The sequence below is a fragment of the Pan troglodytes genome, chromosome 3 (assembly GCF_028858775.2).
Source record: "Pan troglodytes isolate AG18354 chromosome 3, NHGRI_mPanTro3-v2.0_pri, whole genome shotgun sequence".
Classification (NCBI taxonomy): Eukaryota; Metazoa; Chordata; class Mammalia; order Primates; family Hominidae; genus Pan; species Pan troglodytes.
Genome location: NC_072401.2, coordinates 114,999,242 through 115,024,306, shown reverse-complemented (window position 1 = coordinate 115,024,306; position 25,065 = coordinate 114,999,242). Strand labels below are relative to the sequence as shown.

General features: G+C 36.0%; 1 protein-coding gene across 47 annotated transcripts in view; it reads left to right on the top strand.

Annotated features, from left to right (window-relative positions):
- Positions 1–25,065, top strand: part of CAMK2D (calcium/calmodulin dependent protein kinase II delta) — a 309,552-nt gene that overhangs the window by 217,059 nt on the left and 67,428 nt on the right. For all 47 annotated transcript variants that reach the window (XM_024356257.3, XM_024356250.3, XM_063809802.1 and 44 more), the window contains exons 7-8: positions 7,383–7,485; positions 13,533–13,616. In XM_024356257.3, the coding sequence (XP_024212025.1) occupies positions 7,383–7,485; positions 13,533–13,616 (187 nt within the window). The remainder of the gene's footprint in view (positions 1–7,382; positions 7,486–13,532; positions 13,617–25,065) is intronic.

Sequence of the window (25,065 nt, the reverse complement as noted above, 5' to 3'; positions counted from 1 at the left end):
GAACCTAGTGGATACATGGACCACAGCCTTTTGTCTGAGGTGTGTCCAGTGGCAGGCCAATTAATGTAGATCTAGATAATATTAGGAGGATCTAGTGGTGGTGATAAACCGTACAGTACAATTCAGGGATAGGACTGCAGTCTTTGGGAGCGTTTGGATCAAGTCAGGGTCTTAATAATCAAAATGGTAAAAGATGCCATTTATCAAGCAGTTACCATGTACCCTGCGCTGTCTTATCATACAAATCTTCAGAACAACTTTATGAGGAAGGTGCTCTGATCATCCTCATAGTATGTAAACGAAAATTTAGCAGCCACAAATGAAAGAACTTAAGATCACTCAGCTAGTAAAATATGATTGGTGCCTAAGAAATTTGATTCCAAGTCTGCATGCTTAATAACTACTACTTCTCAATTTAGTTAGTTGGATGAATTAAAAGCCTGTAAAGACACCAAAGAATGAGTCAAAACGATAGGAAAATAATTTTGCTAGCAACATTCACAATAATTTGTGGAAATGGTTCTAAGTTTAGTGAATCAAAAGGTTAAAATAGTCCTGCCTATGGGTCTTCCAGAGATAAAATCTGTGTCATTGGGAATAAAGAAAATAAGATATAATGTAGAGTAGGGGGCAGTACAATCTGGTAGTAGACAGGTGTATGAAGTAAAACTTTTTCATTTAGAAAATCAGTAAGGTAGCATTGACCACAGCCTTTGGAAAACGAGACAAAGAAGAATCAAATGCATTTGCCACATTTAATTAGTAATTGCCACATGAAGACAATTAGTATTGGGTGCTTAAGGCGGGTGGATCATGAGGTCAGGAGATCGAGACCATCCCGGCTAACATGGTGAAACCCCGTCACTACTAAAAATACAAAAAATTAGCGGGGCGTGGTGGCGGGCGCCTGTAGTCCCAGCTACTCAGGAGGCTGAGGCAGGAGAATGGCATGAACCCAGGAGGCGGAGCTTGCAGTGAGCAGAGATCGCCCCACTGCATTCCAGCCTGGGCAACAGAGCGAGACTCTGTCTCAAAAATAAATAAATAAATAAATAAACTTGATAGATAGATAGATAGATAGATTCTTTATGAAGAGCTGAGTGCTGTAACTCAGTGTTGGATATTTGTGAATTGGTGGTTTAAAGTTCAAATACAAAAAGAGAAGAATGAATATTCATGAAACATTCCTTCAGCAACCACTAAGGCATCATTTTAAATGTGAGCATACATTACTGAGCAAAACAAGAACAGACCTTGTGTGCATGAAACCCTGCTGGCCATTGAATTAAGGATCATGTAAAAATATGTATGTAGGCCCGGTGCAGTGGCTTATGCCTGTAATCCAATCACTTTGGGAGACTGAGGCAAGAGGATTGCTTGAGGCCAGGAGTTCAATACCAGCCTGCACAACATAGCAAGACCCCCCCATCCCTACAAGAAAAAAAATCAATATATATACATATGTGAAAAGCATATTGATGATGTTCTTCCCAGAAAGGAGGAAGTACCTCAGACAAGTACTGCATTCAGAAAAATATTAGGTCAAAGTGAGGTTGCAGTAACAAATGACAATTTTTAATGTCACAAGAAATAAAGGAATGTCAGATCAGATATATTTTCTCATTTAAGAACCTGGAGAATACAATTTCTATGACTTAGTTGACAGAATAAGTAAAGGAGATAGTTATAAAGCTATGCTTTTTCAAATAACTGTGTTTGAAACAAGGTAGTAAGATTTCTGCAGTTCAAATGTACCCAAAATGGTTACTAAACTATTTCATGAACAACAATCTGGATAGGAGGCTTTATACACACAACTGAATCTTTTAGCAACAAATTAACACCCTGTGAATTGCCTCAGCAGAGAATGCTGCCTTTACTATTAGCCCCTATTCAGAAGAACATTACTTAATGGAAATGTCATTGGATGGATGGATAGATGAATATGAGAGAGAGAGAAAGAGAGAGATTTTAATGAAGAGAATTTGAAGATTTGATGGGAACTTTAAGGCTGTTTCATAGGAATAAATTAAATTTGTGACCAAAGTAGAAAGGAATTAGTTTTCAGGGAAGAGGGGAGATGAGAAGTACTTAGTAAATTTTTTTTTTTTTTTGAGACGGAGTCTCGCTCTGTTGCCCAGGCTGGAGGGCAGTGGCGCGATCTCAGCTCACTGCAAGCTCCGCCTCCCTGGTTCATGCCATTCTCCTGCCTCAGCCTCCCGAGTAGCTGGGACTACAGGCGCCCGCCACCATGCCCGGCTAATTTTTTGTATTTTTAGTAGAAACAGGGTTTCACTGTGTTAGCCAGGATGGTGTTGATCTCCTGACCTCGTGATCCGCCCGTCTCGGCCTCCCAAAGTGCTGGGATTACACGCATGAGCCACAGCGCCCGGCCAGTAAATTCTTGTTAACCATGGGTAGTAGATATATCAACCTGTGAAGTTTATATTTTGGATAATTATAAAATCACAAGTATTATACTTTTCTCAGAGCTATGTTTAGATAAAAGTTTAAGGAACACATCATCTGTGTATGTATATTTAGATATTTTTGAAACAAAGTATGTATTTGATAAATTTAATAATTCATTTAGCCATTCCAGTATTTCTTTATTGAGTGCCTAGTGTTTGTCAGGCAGTGGAGAAGCTGTGGGTAATTGGCACTCTCCCACTGCAGTTAGTTACACTCTGGTTCTTTCAGTCTACCCAGCAGTGTGTGCTGATAATGTGGAAGTAAATGAATAAACAGGAATGGAATACAGAAGGATTCTTATGAACTTGCTCATATATGCATAGCAATAGAAAGAGTACTTCCTAATTGCAAACTTATAGCACATACATCTGCTAGAAACTCCTTGTGCTAAGTACATGAATTCAGGCATTAATTCCACACAAAAATAAAAGCTAAAATCCCTTGTACCATGTATACAAATGAGACAAGTGAGCTTGACATTCAAGCTTTTCAACTCATGCAAAACCAAAAAAAAAAAGAAATAGTTTATATTGGGGAGCTTCATTTGCACCTTCTTTGGCAAAAGATAAGTGACAGAAAACATGCCAAGCAGAGGATGGTTTTCTGTTAAAAGAGTGAGATTCTCCAATAGAGGAAAGAAATTTTAAAAGACAAATTTTTAGTCCTTAAAAAATAATATCCAAAGGAATTTAAGAATTAAATAATATGGGATAATAAAATTAGTAATTTGCTCTTTTTATAATATTCAAAAATTTAAAAACAAGTAAAACACACATGATTTTACATATATATTCCTAATGGTTGAGTCTTTTAGATGGCACATCTATTAGATGTGCACAAATAAAAGCCTGATATGGTTAATGCTAAAGGCTATTGCCTTTGCCAAATCAATTTATTAATAAAGATTATGATAATTGGTAAAGCAAGGTTAAAACTATGTTTTTTTCATAAGTTTTGGATATGGGTAGTAAATATTTTTGAGTACTTCAAATTCTTCTAAAAACATCTGCTGAATGGACTACCTTTTAAAAATAACTTTTTATACAATTGGTGGAGCTTCTTTAGTATCACGTCTTTAAAAGGAAGGAATTAGAAAATCTAGCTTCAGGTCTCAGCTTCATCTTTTTGGGCCTCCCTACCTCATGTAGAAACGGAAAGGTTTGAGTTATTTTATCTCCCAAGTCTCTTCCAGTTCTGAAAGTGATTCCATCAACCTGCCTATGTACTTTGAGTCATTTGAACAGTTTCAAGAAAACTTTGAATCATATTGAAAGAAATTGCCATCGTATTCATATGAAAGTACAGAACAAAACTTGCAAACAGTTGCTGCTCATTACAGCTGATATGCTATAAATGGTTGTTGACACTGAGACCAGATGTCATGGAAAATCCTGCATCATTAGGAAGCAATGGGGGTGGGGAAGGAACCTATGTGTAAGAATGTCTGTGCGCTCTATTTAAAAACCAACCTAGAAAGGGATTGCATTATAAGAATCTAAAGATCCTCTCAATATATAAAGAGTAACATAATAGATTGCATTAAGTTGGCATCATTAAAAAAGACATTCCTCAAGTTACAAATATTAAATGTTCTGCACATTGAAATGACCAGCTGCACTGGAATGTAGTAGCTAATCACTAATGTGTATGTTGTCACCACAGAGGACAGAGCTCCTATGATAAAATCCAGTGTGATTTTATTGTTTCATAGAAACTGTTGTGAGATATAATTTAGTACCCTTATAATGTTCATTTGAGAGATTAAGGAACTAATTAATTAGCTCCAGGCATTTGTGAGTTGCCCAAGTCCATATAGGTAATAACAGTTAGGGCCAGGACATGAACCCAGGTCTTCGCATTCTTTCTAGATCATCACCCTGCCTGTTTCTCTTACAATGCCGTGGTCCATAGTCAGCTAGCTACATTAGAAGACCTGGGTTTCTGATCTCACCTGTCTGATTCGTGTTAGAAAATAGAAAATCAAAATAGTGGAATAGTAGCAAATAATTGTGTAGTGGTGCTCCTAAGGAGGTAATCATTAATTAGGTGAGAAATACTACCCTTTCAGCTTGGGTAAACTATATTTGCAAATTATCTTCCTTTCTGTAGGCATTCAGAATTTAACCTTGTCAACAAAATTTTGTAGTACAATATATTTTTAACTTGGAAGCTATATGAGTGGTAATAATTCAGGAAAATTAGAATAAATGTGCTTGCCCTGATTAAAATGTTGCTTTAGAAAGTCTTAGTGATTAAGCCTCCCACACAATCACAGAACATGATAGGAGGATTATTCAAACTAATATATACCAAACAGTTATATAGAAATCAAACTTGTGTGATTATTTTTAATGTTTCATTGGAGCTGCCCTTTAAAGCAATCTTGTGATGAAATATTAAAAAGTGAATAATCCCTTAAACTCATCATCCTAAATTTTTTAGTTTTCGTTATATAATTTCATTTTAGAGCCTAAATTTTAGTAATCATCCTAATTTTTACATTTTCGTTATATAATTCTGTATTTTAGGTTTGCCTAAAGATATACATAAACATGAAATCATGTTAGTCTCTTAATTTTTACATCTACACAGTCACCTTCAAATAACCCTGCCTTTTCTTCTACATAACTGCAGCTGAACAGTCTTCATGAGTATAAGGTGCAACTCTGGTCCAGATGGATTTACTATTTTCTGGATGACTCACAAAGGCCCTACAGTGAGGTCTTCGTTAGTTATGAGTATTTGCCCCAGTAATTCAGAGGATATGCATGATAAAACTCTAAGATGTTCCATTTCTTCTGAATCGGCAGATACTTGGTGCTTGAGGCATAATGCACACAAGCCCTGCACAACAGCTTTTTCATTTAGTGATAAGAGTGAAAACACACTCAATTTTTTAAAAGGTTATTTACCAGTTACGCTGACAGTTGCTCAACAAACTTATCACCTGACTTCAAACACCTAAAATGTGATTTCTAAAGTGATTGGAACTCTTTTTTTGAATGAGTCTGTGGTTGACAAATTAGGACAGATGTGTATTAACAGAAATCTCTGACATGCCAGTGCTTTTGAAAGTGAAGAAAGAATTAGAATCAACCATTGCTTACAGTTTGATGAGCTTTTTCCAAGTTAATTATTCCATGAGTTAATAGTTGGAACTTAACTTCTTGATCAGATTAGGAAATGCATGAATGTGGTAGACCATAAATTTTCGTTGCAAAAATAAAATGTCAAATTAAAATAATTTAACATGTGTAGATACTATAGTATATTGATAAAGTTCCAAATAATTTCAAGTGTTAGGTTTTACTAAAAGTCATTTCAGCATAAAAGTCTTTTATATTCTTGAGATATCTTTATCCCATACTCCAAATTAAATTACATATTTACTGTTGAGGTGGTTAAAAATCCCTATCAGCCCCACAAAATTAGAAAAGTTTTCTCACATTTACCGGTCATCATAATAGCGATGAATCTGATGGCAGTGAGCAACAATAGCCTGAAGAAGTCTGGTACTTGATTAAAACTTACTCGCCAGCACTCTAATTTCTTGTAGATTTAACCTAATTTCTTCCAAGTTCTGGTTATGGGTCTTTGCTAATTTGCATGGCTGGCTTAATTAATAAATTAGATACTGGTTTAGGCTGTGTTTACACAAGGTCAAAACTACCAACAGAATTGACAAATTCAGTGGGAAAAATTTGGCCAATTTGATTTTTAAAGCATGACATTGCTTGTTTATTAACATATAAACAAAATGAATTTGATTGACTGAATTTTTAGATTTTCAGACAATCGTTTTGGCATTTGTAGAGTCCATTGTTTCCCAACTTTTTTCAGTCTGAGACACACCTCTAAATTTGCTGGGTTTTGTCCCCAAACCACTCTCCCATATACATTCTAACCCAATATATTTATCGAGTTTGGGGTTGTATATCCTTAACTGTATATATTAATCAGTCTCCTTTTCCTGACCATCTTCATTTCTTAAAATCCACAAAGGCGATTCATGGAAATTGAAGACTGTTCCCTGGTGCTTATTTTCAAAGTACTGATGTGTCTTGATGCATTGGTTGGGAAACAGTGGTATAGACACAGCCTTATTCCAAGACTGAGTTATCAGCCCTTGCATAATGATAAGTACCCAAGAAAATAAAAATATATCTTTCTCATAGTACTCTGAGATGGAAAAATAAATATATAAGTAATGCTCTGAATCACGCTTTGAAGAAATGTAAATTATGTTTTAAAAGCTGGCTTATAAAGAAAAAAAAAGCTGACTATAACATTTGGCAAATAGTAGTATACTCTTTCTGCCTTTAAGAATAAACAGATTCTTAAAGACAGCAATTTTAATACATAATTCAGAGTAAGTCTCCAAAATTTGTACCAAAATTGTTTGGAAACATTGAGGAATCAAAATCACTACATTTGGGTCCAAACTCTTGAAGTTAACTAGGATTTAATTTGCACAGTTTCATTTGCCAAATGTCTGTAGATTGGTCCAACTCTTGTTATTATTTTGCCAAGTTTCCTTCTGCTGAAAATGTCTGCTCTGTTAGGCTTCTAAGTCAATGTCCGTGGCCAAGTCTGAATCCTGAGCAGTCCTTGGAAACATGTGAGCAGGTCAAGACAGGTGCTCTCATTCATTTGATCCCTCCCCAAGTGTATTCTCTCTTCTACCCAGTATCTCTCTAGGACAGTTATGCATCTGTCTGAAGCCTGCACACATGATAATATTTAATCATTTTCTAACTGTATTTTCCCTGGGATTTAGGAATGGCAGTCTCCAGGAAAGATGACAGTGCATGAATTTTTTCCCCCTAATCCTGTAAAATGTTGTTAGTTTTGAATAGTCGCTTAAAATAGGTTCTCACTTCAGTCTCTTTTTTTTTTCTTTCTAAATAAAGCCTGAGAATTTGCTTTTAGCTAGCAAATCCAAGGGAGCAGCTGTGAAATTGGCAGACTTCGGCTTAGCCATAGAAGTTCAAGGGGACCAGCAGGCGTGGTTTGGTGAGTAGGGCCCCCTCCTTCATGCTACCTATAGTCTTCTGGCTTCTGAATTCTGGCTCCTAATCCCACTTCCTAGTGAAAATAAAATGGAAAATTTCATCCTAATAACAATTTGACTAATTTTTAGATATTGTGCCTTTATAAGCATTTAGTTTTGTTGACATAAAAGGTTATATAATCTAGAAATAATTTAAGGGAAAATATTAATGGGAGAACAAGAAGACATACACTTTTTTCTTCAAAGGATGATTGAGAAAGTACATTATTTAGTAAGCATTAATTAGAGGATTACAACATTCAAAGAGTACTTTTTTTTATTTGAAAGAAAGTTGATTGTTTGCATACAATCTCATATGATGCCAAAAACTGCTGTGTAAATAGTAGATGCTCAAGAAACACAGGATATTTCACATATAATACTTTATGATTTATGATTTAAAGATTGTTTAAAAATTATGAAGCATCTATTTATGTGTATATTTCACCTTAGTTATTTTATATGTCTTCAACATGCCAGTTTCCTCTCAAAAATTCTGATAATTTAGAAATTTTTATATGATAAAATTTCTGCTTCTTTACAATTAAGGAAGAAATTAACTCTAAATAAATTTAAATTATAGTATTTCTAACCAGACTTATGTTTTGTTTCAATATTCAGTCTGAATAAATTATTTACTCATTAATTTTCATATGCCTCTCTCTGCCATTTTCCAATATCCAACCCACTTCCCATGTACAGTTCCAAAAATATAACCTCTCCCCAAGCCTGTCTTGTCTTCTGACTTTCGGTGTGTTGAGGTTAGATAATTGTTTTAATGCCCTTCATTTCTGATTTATTTCCTCTGAGCAACAACAACAAATAGAGGACTAAAAACATGCTATTTCTTTGTTTTATATGCAAATGCTTTTCTGAATCCCTAATGTACACATCTCCCAAGATGTACATATGGCTCCCAGGATTCACCACATCTCCCTTTTCAGCCCCAGCTGTTACTGGGAGTGGAGGGTGTGCCAAGCCTCCCTGGCAGCCTAATGCAGGACCTCAGTTCCTGCTGCCTGTCCTTTTTCAGTAGTACCTGACAGTTATTCTTGGTTGAAGTCTCTCTCATGTTTAATATTCTCTTTTACATTATCTTTTTACCCTCCAATCCCAGATGAATTTAATACCTCCAAACTTGTCATTCTGTTTATCATATTTTAACTTTTTAATAAGCTTGTACCCATTAACTGCAAACTGAACGAAGGTAGGGCCTAGATTAGGTCTGTAAATTAGAGATTCAGATGATCTCTGTATCCTGGAAAAGAGTACAATTAACACAGAAAGAATATATTGTAACAGGAGTTAAGGGTTGAACAGGAAGTAGTGGGGCTATCACAGAGATGGGCAAAGCAAATACTAGAGATACATAAATTAAGTAGGAAGTCCTGACCCTGGAGGAGCTAAGGCTTTTGTATCTATAACTATTTACCATTCAGGGTGGAAGTATCTTAACATAGGAATGTATGAGGTGCTGTGGGAACACAAGACAGGAAGTACAAAAACCTGCCTCTGGAGAGAGGTTCAATAATTGCCTTAACACTTATGGTTGCCTAAAGGATGAATGGGACTTTGTTCACTGTCATGCAAGGAGATTAAGGCATTCCAGACAGAGGGATCTGCACATGGAAAGGCTCAGAGGCATGAAACTATTTTTTCTATTACAGTAAAACAAGAAGTTTGATAAAGCTAAAGTATACTCGAGTGAGTAGTAGTTAATGAGGCAGGAAATGATTTTATGTGTTTTTGAAGGATTTGGATTTCACCTTAGAGATTTTGGGATCTGGTGAAACATTTTTAGAAGAGAGGGACATAACTGGGTGTATGTTGTTTAATAATGATTCCAGTAGAAGTATAGGAGATGATTTAAGTATAGTTAATCTGAAAGCAAGGACCCAGTTAGACTAAAACAATCGTTCAAATTATGCATGATGATAGCGTTGACTAGGGAGGGTGTAGGAGCAAGCAAGTTCCGAATAACATACAGATCAGACAGGAAATATGAACTCTAAGGGAATCTGTTTAGGAAACATGAAAGTCCCAGACATTGGGTTCAAAGACAGGACTCGAGTCCTGTGTAGAGCAAAGCAGGACCCCACGTCATGAGAGACTTGGGGTATGAGGCAGGATACAAAAATGGGAACTTAGGCCCAGGGATATAATTGCCAGAAATTGGTAAAGGTGATGATAGGATATCAGGAATAAGACAAGCCTTTGTTATCAGGTCTGAGGCTCAAGTTAGCATCAGCAGCTATGTTTGATGATTACAAGAATGTTGGAATCAAGCTCCTTAAACCTCTTCTGTTTTTGAGCTTAATGTTTTATCTCCTCTGCTATGACACATATAGTTTGAGAGCAGGGCTATGTGTAGTGGAAAAAATTTTACTTTATGAATCAGAATATATGAATTTATATCTTGGCTCTGATTCTTAACAACTGTATGATATTGAGCAAGTCCCTTTAAATCTGTGAGGTCACTATCCTCTTTGTAAATGGGATAATAAACACTTCTTCACAGGACTGTTATAAGATTGAGTGAAATAGTCCATAGAAACTTGAGTGAGCTATAAAGGATGTTCAATAAGTTTTCAAAATTGTCTTGGTGTGAAACAATGACATAGTTCTTTGCATATTCAGTGAGAGTTGTTTAGTGAATCAGTGAGTAGAAGACTGAATATCAGGTCAGTAAAAGCAATAGCATCCAAATAAAAGTACATAGATTTTCAAATTGTTATTGATTTCTAAAAACAAGCTGGTCCCAAAGAAGCAGTGACAGCTCAGCAATAAAATTTCCACTTCATCAGCATGGTGCTATCAGCAATTAAGTTATTGTTAAGGTACCTGTTAGAGTAATAACTTTTAAAAGAAGCAACATCTTAAGTTCTAAGGCAATTCAATATTTCAGAAGTATAGAAAAACAGAGTGTCTAAACTTGGGAGAATATACTTCTTTTTTCTCTTTCTTTTTCTTTTCTCAAGTTCAAGCGAATCTTCATGGTAATCTGAGGAAAAAGGAGATGTGGTGTTCTACGTTTTTTCAGATGAGCTGCCAGATATATTTTAAGTATTAGGAGTAAAGGCATATTTTAATAATGAATGACCTGTTTTGATGTTTATTCATTATGATCTGCCATTATAGTCCCATATATTTTTACTGATTAATTTCATCTTTCAAAATGTAATATCAGTGTTTATGGAGGAAAAGCTTTGTTATTTTAATTTTGGTAAAGAGCAGGACTCTTTCTTCATTATGTGAAATACCAGAGCTTCAGGCTTTTACATAATTTTATTTTAATAAATATACGAGGTCCATTACAAATAAGAAAAAAACATAGTATGTATACGAAACAACATAATAGATAATACAAAGCATTATGGAAACTGTTTATTGTGTTTTTTTTTTAATTATCATTTTTCAAGTCCCAACTTGTTTGTTTTTTCCCATATTTACTTTTCATTTTCTAGTCTGGTCTGTTGGAATACTAGCCGAAACTGGTAGAAGTAAACACCCTGTCACTATACTTGATAAGATGGCTAGAAAATTTACCAAAAAGAAATATTCAAATATATTCTGTTTCTCTTATGGAACTGGACATGTTATTTGCAATACATTTCTAGCATTTTGTTGCTGCTAGAAAAAAAAAAAGATAACTACCAAGATCTTGGTTCATGGAAGAATTATTTTGCTTTGTTGCTGTTATGTCTCTTTTTTATGATATTAAGGTTCTTTTTATGCCAATGTGTTACAATGGATACATTTCCAACAGTCAGTAATTCTCTTTTCTCTTTGTGTTATCTATTTTGATTTTCTTATTGGTTTTTCAAAGTAAGAAACATATGCTATCCCTAAAAAAGGCAAGCTCTCATTACTTTTTCTATTGATGGCATGTGTATGATAATCCTAGATTCTTGCAAGTTTAATTTCCCACAGAGAAGGTCTTCTCTATTTTACCCCCCATATGTCTGTATTTATGAGGTCACATTGTACAGTACATTCTTTCCTAACGTCCATGCATTTAGATATATGCTTCAATATTCTTGGGGTAAGGACCCCATTGACTGCTCAAATGATGGTTCTAACTAAATAAGAATGAGCATGCTGGTATTCTCTTAGAATTTTAGTCTCCAGAAGAGGTTTGTAATAATTTATATTTTAAATGATCTTTTCATTTCTTCCTCACATAGTAACTTACTTCCCTATCTTAGGGAAGCTTAGGAGAGGTATTGTTAACATTTCCTACTTCTGGCCATGTATTCTAAGTTATTGAAATCATACATTATTAAAGTTTACTGATTTAGACAGAAGAGTACAGATTGTATATAAAAGAATCATTGAAATTCAGGATGAGAAGGGATCACCGAGAACTGTAGGTAACTAAGGAGAGCTCTAAGATGGAAATAACTTAGAGCCACTCTCTGTTAGAAAACAGGTAGAGAAAAAATATTGAGGATTCAAGGAACAGAAAAAGTAGTATCAAGGGTGACAATGAGAAGGCCATTTTTAAAAGACCTTAAAGAGATTAGTCAGGTCAAGGGCTCAGAAGGAGAATGAAATCATGTTGAATGAATGAAGTGTAGCCAGATGATAAAGGATCTGAAAGTGCACACTAAGAACATTGGATGTAATCTGGACATTAGCATCGATTTCTCACTGGAGTCTCATTGCCTGTCAACTCTAGAGGAGTTGGAGAAGGATGGTGAGAGTGGAGGGGACAGAAGTGCTGGCAAACTCTTTAAAACAATTGTGTCCATCTCTACCTTGGAATTCACAGAGTGCATATCACTCCTTGAGGAAATCTTTAAGCTTTAGGCAGTGGAACCACCATTATTGCTCAGTAATTCTCTGTACCTCACAACTACCAACCAAATATTTATTTCAAGTCGAGTTTGAGGTACAGATGGATTACCCAGGGTCCATTTGAAGCTTAAATTGCAACATACAGGTCTTTTCTTGGAATCCCTTCTCATTGTCTACCCAATCTTCCCCCAAAACAAACAGAAAAAGAAGAATGGTAATAGAAAAGAAAAAAGATTAAGTGCAAAGTTTTTTTCCTCATTTTCTTTTTTGTTCAGAGAAGTAACTGTGTTGTATATATTGTCTTTTAATACCTCTTTGCATGTTGTTTGTACTTAATAAGTATAAATTTGTCACAGAAATGAGGGGGGAAAAGTTTCTTTCTTGGACACTTTGCATTTCAATAAGTATACAGTGTGTTTCATCAGTGATCTGTGGTTGGAGAAATTCCATTATATATACTTTTAAAAAGCTTTTTTTAGTTTATTTGTGCTTTTAAAGAAAACTTCCAAATGAGGATAGTTATTTTTAGTATGTTTCAAGTAAACATTTTTATTTAAAAAACTGTTATTTTCAGAAATACATATTTTACTCTAGATTCTAGCTATAAATTGTTTCTAAGTGTAACTTATTGAATTCTATACCAATATGTATAATATGAAGTTTTCTTTCCCCATCTAGTTTTTCTTACCACATCCCTTCTTAAGTCGAATGTCTAGTTGATACTTGTTCAGTAGTGATTCATCTGAATATTCCTGCATCTTCTCTTTAGTTGCCAGTTACAAGTACATACTGATTATTTAATAGTACACAGTGAGCTCTGTGATATATTTTTGACTTATATCTTCTCCTGGTGAGTTCTTCTCCATATTTCTTTTCAGGTGTAGTTTTAACTCCCATATACATAAAGGACAATAAGAATTGCTAACCAAAAGTGGCCTTGAGTGTACACAGTGACTTTGCAGCATAGTAGATTGGCCTTCATATCTGGAAAAAAAGATGTATTTTTTTTTCAAATGAGTTACAGAGCAGGGCATACTAGTGTTGATATTTCTATAAAGAGAAAGTCTATACTATTTATTGCTCTGAGAACCTTGTTGTGTTTTGAAAAACATATAATCAGATAAAGAAGCCCCCGAAATTTTTCTTTCTTAGTTTCCCATTTCATATTGTTTTGTCAAATCAACTGTGACTCATTAACATCTCTTTTCCCTAGGTTTTGCTGGCACACCTGGATATCTTTCTCCAGAAGTTTTACGTAAAGATCCTTATGGAAAGCCAGTGGATATGTGGGCATGTGGTAAGCAATTATATTTTGAAGCAAATTTTGTGATAAGCTAGTGTCTTAGTCCATTTGGTCTGCTATAACAATCTGTCATAGACCAAGTGGGTTAAATAACAAAAATGTATTTCTTATTTATTTATTTATTTTGATACAGTGTCTTGCTCTGTCGCCCAGGCTGGAGTGCAGTGGTACTGCCAGTAATCCCGGCTCACTGCAACCTCTGCCTCCCAGGTTTAAGCAATTCTCCTGCCTCAGCCTCCTGAGTTGCTGGGATTACAGGCACGCGCAACCATGCATGGCTAATTTCTGTATTTTTAGTAGAGACAGGGTTTCACCATGATGGCCAGGCTGGTCTTGAACTCCTGCCTCAAGTGATCCACCTGCCTCAGCCTCTCAAAGTGCTGGGATTACAGGTGTGAGCCAGCATGCCTGGCCACAAAAATTTATTTCTCACAGTTGTGAAGGCTGGGAAATTCAAAATCAAGGTGCCAGGAGATTCAGTGTCTGGTGAGAGCCTACTTTTAGTTTTATAGAGAGTTATCCTCTCTTTGTGTCTTCACATGGCAGAAACAGAGAGGGGGCTCCCAGGGTCTCTTTTATAAGAGCATTAATCCCATTCATGAGGCCTCCATCCTACCAAAGACCTCACTTTCCTTCCTTCCATCATATTAGGAGTTAGGATTTTAACACATGCATTTTATGAGGGACACAAATATTGTCTATAACAACCACAATTTTTATAATTTAAAATACAGGTTGAACATCCCTAATCAAAAAATCTGAAATTTAAAATGCTTCCAAAATCCAAAACGTTTTGAGTGCCAACGTTGATTGCCACATGTGGAAAATTCTGCATCTGACCTCATGTGATGGGTTGCAGTCAGACACAGTCCAAACTTTATCTTATGCTAAAAATTATTTAAAATATTTCATAAAATTACCTTCAGGCTATGTGTTTAGATGTGTATAAAACATAAATGAATTTCATGTTTAGACGTGGGTCTTATCCCCAAGATATCTTATTATATGTATTATATATGTATTTTATATATATATAATATTATATATATTATATAAGTATTATATATGTATAAATACTACAAAATCTGAAAAAATCCAAAATCTGAAACATTTCTGGTCCTTAGCATTTTGGATAAGGGATACTCACCCTGTAATATCTTTTAAATTTGAAGTTGATATTCTCTAGTGATCGACTTACAGTAGAAGTTCTCAAACCTCAGTCTACAGCAAGATTACATGGACAGCTGTTTAAATGACAGATTGCTGTGTTTCTGATTCAGTATATCCAGGATAGAAACTTTTACCTTTTTAACAAACTCTCAGGTGATGCTAATGCTGCCATTTTCTGGAACACTTTGATAACAGGGATGTGGAGCATTACTCCTAGTTGTTATGTACTTATGCTGCTATCTTCTCAATGGATCCAACCAGTCCTTCCAATAAGTATTATGTTTGCCCATGATACTTGGCAGAGTTTAAGAGTGAACTAGTAAATATTGGAAAATAATGAAATTGACCATCCCGAGGGGACAAAAGTCTGATTTAGGCCTCTATCAGCCAACTCAAATCAAAAACAGTATCCTATGCAGGCCCAAAGACATATAATGGGGAGGATTTTCACCCACAGTTTTTATAATGGAATTTTTATGTTTCAACATATACTTTGAATACATGAAAGACTGAAAGAACGCTGCAACATTACCCTACTAAGATTATCAACATAATCACCTAAATTCCTGATACTATGTCATTGCTACCAGCCTACAAGTAGATACCTAACTATCATAGTTTGGCTTTAGTGTGCTGCAGACAGATTTCAGTGCCTTTGGTGTTTGTCAGCAAGCTTGGAAAAGTTGATTTAAAAAACTTTACTTGATTCTGAAAATAATTGTTTAAACTTGTTTTAGTTTAAAAAGTTAATAAATTCATCATCACTACTTTATAGTGATAGGCTATTCCTCACTATATTTCTTGTCAGCTTTACCTCTTTGGTAACAACTTGATGTTTGATCTTAAACTGATTGAATCTTGGGCTTTCAGAGTTACCTCCATGCCTGGGAAGGCAGTGGTAAAATAGGGCACTATATTTATGGTTACAACCCCTGGGGTTCAGTCTTTACTTTTTACCTACTAACCCAGTCTCTTTAATATATCTGAGTTGGTTTCTTTACCTGTAAAATAGGAATATGTTACCCTCATTGAATTGTAGGAGGGTCAAATGCAGTGCACTTTAAAGGAAGACAATTGACAATTGCTACTTAATTAATGGGTAAGGTCTTAGGAATGCCCCAAGCTCTGTCTTCCTGCTACCTACCTGAGAGTATCTTCTAAGCATGAACTCTAAGGCATGAGCTCTAAAATGCCTTGAATTAGAGCATTGTCACAAAATATCTTTGTTCAAATCTAAATGTTAATGGAAGATATCTCAGATATTTTCCTTGCAATAAATCAGCTCCCAGCATACATAGATCTGTTTCTGCTGATGAATTTAAAAAGCAACAGAGTGGCCTGAGACTCAGGCAGACACAGACAGGTTTTGTGAAGGATACAATCGTATTTTTTAAAGTATTTTTAAAACATGATAAAGCTATGTTTTTGTAAAGATAGGGGATTGTAGCTAAAACGCTGCATTTGGACCTTGAACACTAGAGGGATAGTGTGGCATACAATAATCAGTAACCAAGGGAAGCAGGACTCAGCATAAGGGACATTTCATACTCTTTCTTTGCCTGCTTCATCAAAGGCCTTTTCCAGCCTCTTCTGCCTTTGTGTTTATCTCTCCTTGTTTTCCTAGTTTCCTTCCTATTTTCTACTTTTTTTTCTTCATCCCTCCTGTCTACTTCATAGGTAAGAGGCAGTATGTATAGTGGTTAAGAGAACACACTTAGCTTCTCAGTTCACTTGCTGTATGACATGGCACAAATTCTTTAGTCCCTGTGTCTCAGTTCCCTCTTAGAAATGGAGATCATCAAAGTTCTTGCCTCATGGGACTGCAGAGAGGATTTTTTAAATACAGTAAGTGATAGTTATCATTGCTATTGTTATACAAAGTCTTTATTTATAAATGAAGTTTCTAGATAACTGATATATGCATTATAGTAGGCTTAAAAAACAAAGTGTATTATATAACTCAGCATTATTGGCGTGATTATCGGTAGAATGCCCTCATCTGATGACCTGAATACCAAATTCTCTCTCTCCCTCTCTCTGCTTTCTTTCTTTACTTTTAAATTATTTTCCCTTGTTTTATTTTGTAAAAGGTGTTATTATGGACAGATTTCACAGCTTCTGAATCATATTTTACTCTGCCAAAGAATTTAAATAAATTATTCATTTGTTCTTATATCGAAAACATTTTTTCATGTTTCAAATGTGTCACCATAAAAAATGATAGACTCTAAGTGAGGTGATAGATAGGTGAGTTAGCTCTATTTAATTATGCCACAATGTATATCTGTAAATATCAAAACATTATATTATACCCCATAAATGTATTCAATCATAATTTGTCAATCCAAAAAAATTAAGAATTTTTTTGAAAATTTAAAACCTTTTTTTATAATGTATAAGTTTTATTGGTGTTGAAGAATATCAGATCCACTAAAAAGAAACCCAAAAAGCTAATCGTTTATGCTAGGGATTCTTCTCTGGCTGTGCAGAAAAATCAATGATGAAGCACATACAGGCAAACCTCAGAGATATTATGAGTTTAATTTCTGGTCTCACAATAGAACAAATATCAAAATAAAGTGAGTCACACAAATTGTTTGGTTTCCCAGTACATATAGAAGTTATGTTTACAGTGTACTGTAGTCTATTAAGTATACGATAGCATTATGTCTAAATGCACATACCTTACCTAAAAAATACTTTAAAATAGCCAGGCCCAGTGACTCATGCCTGTAATCTTTGCATTATGGGAGGCCAACGCAGGAGGATCTTGAGTCCAAGAGTTTGAGACCAGCCTGGGCAACATAGGATGACCCATCTCTACAAAAAGAAAAAAGAAAAAAGAAAAAAAAAACTATATTGCTAAAATATCATCATCATCATCTGAGTCTTCAGCAAGTTGCAATATTTTTGCTGAAGAGTCTTGCCTCAGTGTTGATGGCTGTTGACTTATCAGGATAGTTGTTGCTAAAGGTTGGGGAAGCTGTGATAATTTCTGAAAATAAGACAACAATGAAGTTTGCCACATCAGTTAACTCTTCCTTTCATGAAATATTGCAGTACTCACCAAAATGTGACACAGAGACACAAAGTGAACCCAAGTTGTTAGGAAAATGGCACCACAGACTTTCTCAATGCAGGGTTATCATAAACCTTCAGTGTGTAAAAAATGCAATATCTGCAAAGTACAGTAAAAAAAAAAAAAAAGCACAGTAAAACAACATATGCCTTTCTATCAAAATGCCCAGATCCTGCATGGGCCTCTGCTTTAGTGGATCTGTGGTAAACACAGGCAACTGCATTTTTAATAACCTATGATGTATTATCAGAGTTTGGATTCACTGTCTTAGACTCACAAAACACACTATGTTCAATTTTAATATTACTTTGGAATATTTGATTTTATGTGGATTGTCTGAGTACATTTCTGTAATACAGTTCATATATCTAACCTTTTAAAATAATGGAATATCTTATAATAGTGAGATTTCATATCTGTGAAATGTGAGAACTTATAAGGTAGAAGCTCTAACTTTCTTGTCTGGAAGAGGGAAAAAGGATAGGTAGAGAGTAGTTTCCATCTTTGTTTTCTAAACTATATAACATTTTGTTAGGTGTTAAGCAAATATTAGATAGATACTACGTACACATGTGCATACATGCACACACACACACACACACACACACACACACACACACACACACACAGATATCAAGAATGACTCCTTAGAAACTTATAGCCATAGGGCATCTCATAGATTTTTAACCCCAATTTTGCCACCTTTCACCTTGCTATATTGTGTCCTTTCCTCACATAATATTATGCAAACAGCTAAATTCCTTTGTGATGAGCCTTGCCCCAGTTGGAGCATGTATGTGCCACCAATTTCCATTTCTTTAGAGACTGTGTGGACGCTTTGTCTAGAAATGCACTTGAGATCACACAGCTATGAAAATGTCTTAAGTGTTCTAATATCACATGTTTAGGGGAAATGACTCCCACTAGAACATTATAATGTATTCTTTTGTTACATATCTTGGTCATTGTTGTGGGATTTGGAATTGTTTTACCATTTTATTATATATCACCTTACTCGTGTGACATGAAAGTGACATTAATTCACTTTATTTGTAAGGTGATGTACCCTTAAACTCATCATCATTGTAATCACCACCACAGTAATGGACACACTATTTGTTTGCTTTTAGGTTGTGGCTTATCCTGAGGGAAACTCTTTTTTAGCCATTCGTTAGCACTGTCTCTTGCCAATTAAGTAGTGACTCATTTTCAAGAGTAGACACTGGGTTGAGTGGTAAAAAATTACACTACTCAGAAAACAAAAGAAATGCAAAACAAGCCATTTAGCAGAAAGGCAGCTAGCCTTCTATATGAATTAAGCTCTGAACCCTCATTACAGCAGAGCAGAGTGAAGCAGGGCATTGGTATAATGACTAAAACAAGCCTGTACATTATTTTTATTAGAATCATGCAATTATCTGCACATAGGAGATCTCGAATTCCAACATTACCTTGCTTTTGTGATCGCACACAGAGTGTGGTCTGACCTGTACTCTCTCTTTGGAAGCAACTATTCCATTACTGGAAAGCAAATAATAAACATTAATGAAGCAAGAACATAGCCTTGTGTTCTGCCATTAACAGCAGTAAATTGATTTTTGTGACTTAATTGTATGTATAACTGCTTCCATAATTTCCTAATGGGATGAGGAAATGTTTGTAGATGTCACTGGATCACAAATTTCTAACAGAGCTTCTTCTACAATTTGGCCTAAAAATAAATAAATAAATGCAAGCCTATAACATAGGTCTCTCCCGCACCCTATGTACATAGGTGTTGTCTTGCTACTTTTCTGCCTTACTTAGGTATCACTCTCAACAGTTATGAGTGATAATAAATTAGTGGCTGTCACAAATGTACCTTGACTTCAGACAAACCTTGGGAATTTTATGGAATATGTTTCTTCTTTTCTTGTGTGGTGAATTTAGGTTCAGCAATGATGTGTTTTCTGGGGTTTAACCTTTTCATATTTCAGCTGGTGTAAGTCATTATCAGGTACTTTAGTCATTTTGAAATCCCAAGCCTACTGGATATTCTGTTGCTATTACCAGTTCTGAGGTTACCTTACACTTGGCCAATCACAGATAGGCCTCCAGATTAGAAGCCTTCTGCCTTCATCCATTATTACCCACATCTCCAACAGTCTTCAGTTCCTGGAGCCTTACTCCCAATCATAGTCTTTACCAATATTCTCTTACTCTGAACTTACACACTGTCTTAAATTTCTCTACATTTACTATGTCTAGTTTCCCTAACTTGGTGTTTTTCAAACTCTGAAACACAAACCACATGGTTCATTCAGAGTGACCTACAGTGCAGCCTCCTGAGATCTACCTCAGGACCATTGAATCAGATTCTCTGGGGCCACAGGATGCAGCAATCCCACTTCTGGTTATATATCCAAAAGAATTGAAAGCAGCACCTTGAAGAAATATTTGTACACCTATGATCATAGTAACACTATTCACAACAACCAGGAGGTGGAAGTAACCCAAATGTCCATTGACAGATAAATAGCTTAAACAAAATGTGGTTTATATGTATAATTGTATATTATACAACCTTAAAAAAGAAGGAAATTCTGTCCCATGCTACAACATGGATGAACCCCAAGGACATTATGCTAAGCAAAATAAGCCAGTTACAAAAGCACAAATATTATTGTGATTCTACTCATATGAAGTATTAAAACAGTCGCTTTCATAGAAACAGAAAATAGAAAGGTGATTACCAAGAACTAGAGAGAAAGGGGAAATTAGTGTTTCATGTATATAGAGTTTCAGTGTTGAAAAATGAAAACAAACTGGAGATCTGTTTCATGACAGTGTAAATGTACTTAGTACTACAAAACTGTTCACTTAAAAACTGTACATCTGGCTGGACATGGTGGCTGATGCCTGTAATCCCAGCACTTTGGGAGGCCAAGGTGGGAGAATCACTTGAGCCCAGGAGTTTGAGACCAGCTTAGGTAACATATAGTGTGACCCTACCTCTACAAAAACAGAAAAAATTAGCCGGGCATGGTAGCACACACCCGTAGTCCTAGCTACTCTGCTCGAGAGGCTGAGCCCGGGAAGATCATTTGAGTCAGGGAAGTTGAGGCTGCAGTGAGCCATGTTCATGCCACTGCACTTCAGCCTGGGTGAAAAAGAGTGAGACCCTGTCTTTAAAAAACAAAACAAAACAAAAAAACAACAAAAAAAACATGATCTGTTTTATGTACTATTTATTTATTTATTTATTTATTTATTTCGAGACAGGGTCTGGCTCTGTTGCCCAAGCTGGAGTGCAGTGGCACCATCTTAGCTCACTGCAACCTCCACCTCCCAGGCACAAGTTATCCTCCTGCCTTAGCCTCCCCTGTAGTGGGGACTACAGGTGCACACCACCACACCCTGCTAATTTTTTACTTTTTGTAGAGACAGGGTTTTGCCATGTTGCCCAGGCTGGTCTCAAACTCCTGAGCTCAAGCAGTCTGCCCACTTCGGCCTCCCAAAGTGCTGGGATTGCAAGTGTGTGGGACCTTTTTTTATGTACAATTTAAAGTCACTGTGCGGGACCTTTTTTATGTACAATTTAATGTCGTGTGTTTAAATTTAATGTTAGGTATTTTTAGCATAATTAAAAAAAAAAAGATTCACTGAGGTGAGGCTCAGGAATTTGCACTTTAACAAGCTCACCAGGTGATGTTGATGCAACACCAAAGCTAAGCAATACTACCACAGCTAATTTCAGATTCCTTTAGGAGAGCAGTTTTTAGGATTATTACAGGATATGTCAGAGGTTGCAAACAGGTGAAGTCTTAGTTCAGGCTGCTATAACAAAGTCACATAGACTGCGTGGCTTATAAACAACGAAATTTCTCATAGTTCTGGAAGCTGGAAGTCTGTGATCAGGGTGCCACCATAGTCAGGTCAGGTTTTGGTGAGGGCCCCCTTCAGGGTTACAGAATGCCAACTTTTTGTTGTATCCTCACATGGTAGTTAAGAGAGCTAGCTAGCTAGCTGCCGTCTTCTTAAAAGGGTGCTGTTCCTGTTCATGAGGGACCCATCCTCATGGACTAAATATCTCCCAAAGGCCCCACCACACCAAATACCATCACGTTGGGATTTGGATGTCAACATATGAATTTTGAGAGCCGTACAAACATTCTGTCCATTGCAGGCAGTCTGCTGTCTTAGTCAGACATGCGGACATTTTATTCTTATGAGTGTTGACGTTAATTATTTATCTTTATAATTTATTAGCAAGTAATTTCTATAAAAACTATCAGTTTCTTGCTTCTCTAAAATAATCAAAAGAACAGGTGATGCAATGCTTTTGCTCTTTTATAGTAGTTGTACCTGTCAGACACATGAACACAGCTGCCGCCCTGGTGACCACCCCACCCCATACACAGTACAGGTGCAGGCCTTCATCCCTGCCTGCTGCCAAAAGGCCTGTCAGTTTGCCACTCCTACTACATGGCATAGATAGTTTCCATCCTCTGAAACATGCCTTCCTATCTTGCTGGCATTGATCTTCTAGCTCTTTGTTTTGCCCTTCATTGGCCATTTAGGTCACAGAGTGTTAGTTGAGCACTTTCTCTACTTGAAATGTATGATGATTTTCCATTAATCATACTACAACAAGGTAAGAGAGAGCCATACTTATCACTCATGTAATTAATTGTGTACTTCCAAGTTCCACATGCATTTTGCTTGTAAGTTTATAATGTACCCCTTTATTTACTTAGAATATTCAGTAACTGTCTTAGATTCTTCCATTAACTTCCCACTATCTTCTCAGAGTTCTCCAACATTCCTTCTTCATCTCTCCTTTTGTAAGAACAGCATTTAGAATGTTTAATTATTAACAAGATTATAGGTTTAACAACTTTTTTAACACTAACTTTTATTAAAATCAATTTTGAATGTTCTCGATGATATAGTCTTTCTACCTAATCGTAATCAGTGCTTCTCAAAAGTCTTATTAACCGGACATCTCTAGCATCTCCCAAGCACAAATATATACATAAGATAAGGAAAACTAGTTTTAATATCTACCTGTATATGGAACCAACTCTATCAAAAATAGTTTTAACTGCTAGTCATGGAACATGTGAAACATAAAATGGAGAGAATACTATAATAAACTGATGGCTAATCTTATTTCATCTATTTCCTCCCTTTCATTTCCCACTCCAATATTATCTTAACCAAATTGAAACATTGTATCAATACATCTATAAATATTTTAAAGTATATCTCTAAAAGAAAAGGACTCTAAATATGACAGTAATATTAGTTTTAAAATTTTAATAATTATTGCTTAGTAACATCAAAATATCTAGTCATTTTCCTATTTATCCTCTCCTGTCATAATCTTGTTTGGTCTCTTAGGTCTCTTAGTCATTCTTAATTTGTAAGTTTTGCTCCATTCTCTCTCCTGTCTCCTTATTTCTTGATTTATTTTTCAAAGAAAACTGTAGCTCCAAGACAGCACATGTAAGTGCTCAATCTTGGTCTCTAGATACTATTTACCATTAAAAGGAACCAGAACTTTCTGTAGTAGCAGCTGATTTCAAGTTTAGAACAGGAAAAAAGCAAGATGATCCAGGAGCATCTTGTCATACCACAAAGAAACACTATTAAGGACCACAGAGTTTATATTAACAGATGCAGGAACCACCTTGAGGAGGCTGGCACTAGCCAAAGATGGGGCAATTGAGAATCAATAAGAAAAATAACATAATAGATTGAAATACATCAAGTAAGTTTAAATCCAGGAATTGATAATGATAATCAAAATTCAACAGAAGTCCTAACCTTTGGGGGATGTTGGGGAGCCAATGCGTTATTTTAAAAACTGGCTAGTAAAGAGGAAAATAAATAAATAATAGCCTATCTTTCCTATATGAACTGTATCTTAGGCCAACCAAGTGGATAAGGAGCAATATTTTCTTAGTCTAAAGAAAGCATGATATAATTAGAGTATCATCATTTTGTTTGTTTGTTTGTGAGTCTCACTCTGTTGCCCAGGCTGGAATGCAGTGATGTGATCATGGTTCACTGTGGCCTCGAACTCCTGGGCTCAAGTGATCTTCCCACCTCAGCCTCCCAAGTGGCTGGGACTAGCTGTGCATCCCACCACACCTGGCTAAGTTTTTCTATTTTTGGAAGAGACAGGGTCTTGCTATGTGGCTAGGCTAATCTTGAACTCCTGGGCTCAAGTGATCCTCCTACATCAGCCTCCCAAAGTGCTGGGATTATAGGTGTGAGCCACCATGCCTAGCCATCATTATTTTGCAACCCCAGTAAAATTATGTAGGCAGTAATCATAAAAGGCTGCTAGTGTCATGAGAGATACCCAACATTTGGAGGTCACATCATCACCCCTCAAGTGGTCTCGCAAAAAAAAAAAGACTTCTTCATTGACTTTTAATGATTTTAGTACTTTAGGTATATGGGCAAAGGAAAAGAGCTAGTGATTTTTTCTTTTCTTTTTTCTCTGACATAGAAAAAAGGTAAAATTTAGGTTTATTAAAAAGATAAATTGGGCTTACTCATGAGGCAAGAACTCAGAACAACAAACACTTTTATTTTATTTTATTTTTATTTTTGAGGCAGAGTCACAAGACTCTGTCACCTAGGCTGGTAGAATTCAGTGGCACGACCTTGGCTCACTGCAACCTCCACCTCCTGAGTTGAAGCGATTCTCCTGCCTCAGCCTCCCGAGTAGCTGAGACTAAAGGCATGTGCCACCATGCCTGGTTAATTTTTTTGTATTTTTAGTAGAGACAGGGTTTCACCATGTTGGCCAGGCTGGTCTTGATCGCCTGACCTCAGGTGATTTGCCTGTTTTGGCCTCCCAAAGTGCTTGGATTACAGGTGTGAGCCACCACGCCTGGCCTAGAACAACAAACACTTTTAAAATAAGCGTTTGTTTAGAGGACCTAGCTAAAGGAAAAAGTAGCTGCAAGGAACATTTAAGATAGGACCAAATGGACATCTTTGCTAGTATGTCAAGGTCTCTCAGTTAGACAACACGAAGTTTTAAATTTTATATTATCATTCCTACTAAAGTTCATAGATAAAGAAAAAGTGGCTGCAGGGAATGTTTAGAGCATCATTATGTCTGTCCTGCTTGTGGTTGAAACAGTTACTTAACCTCTCAGCCTGTTTCTTCATCTATAATATAATGCAGATAATAAC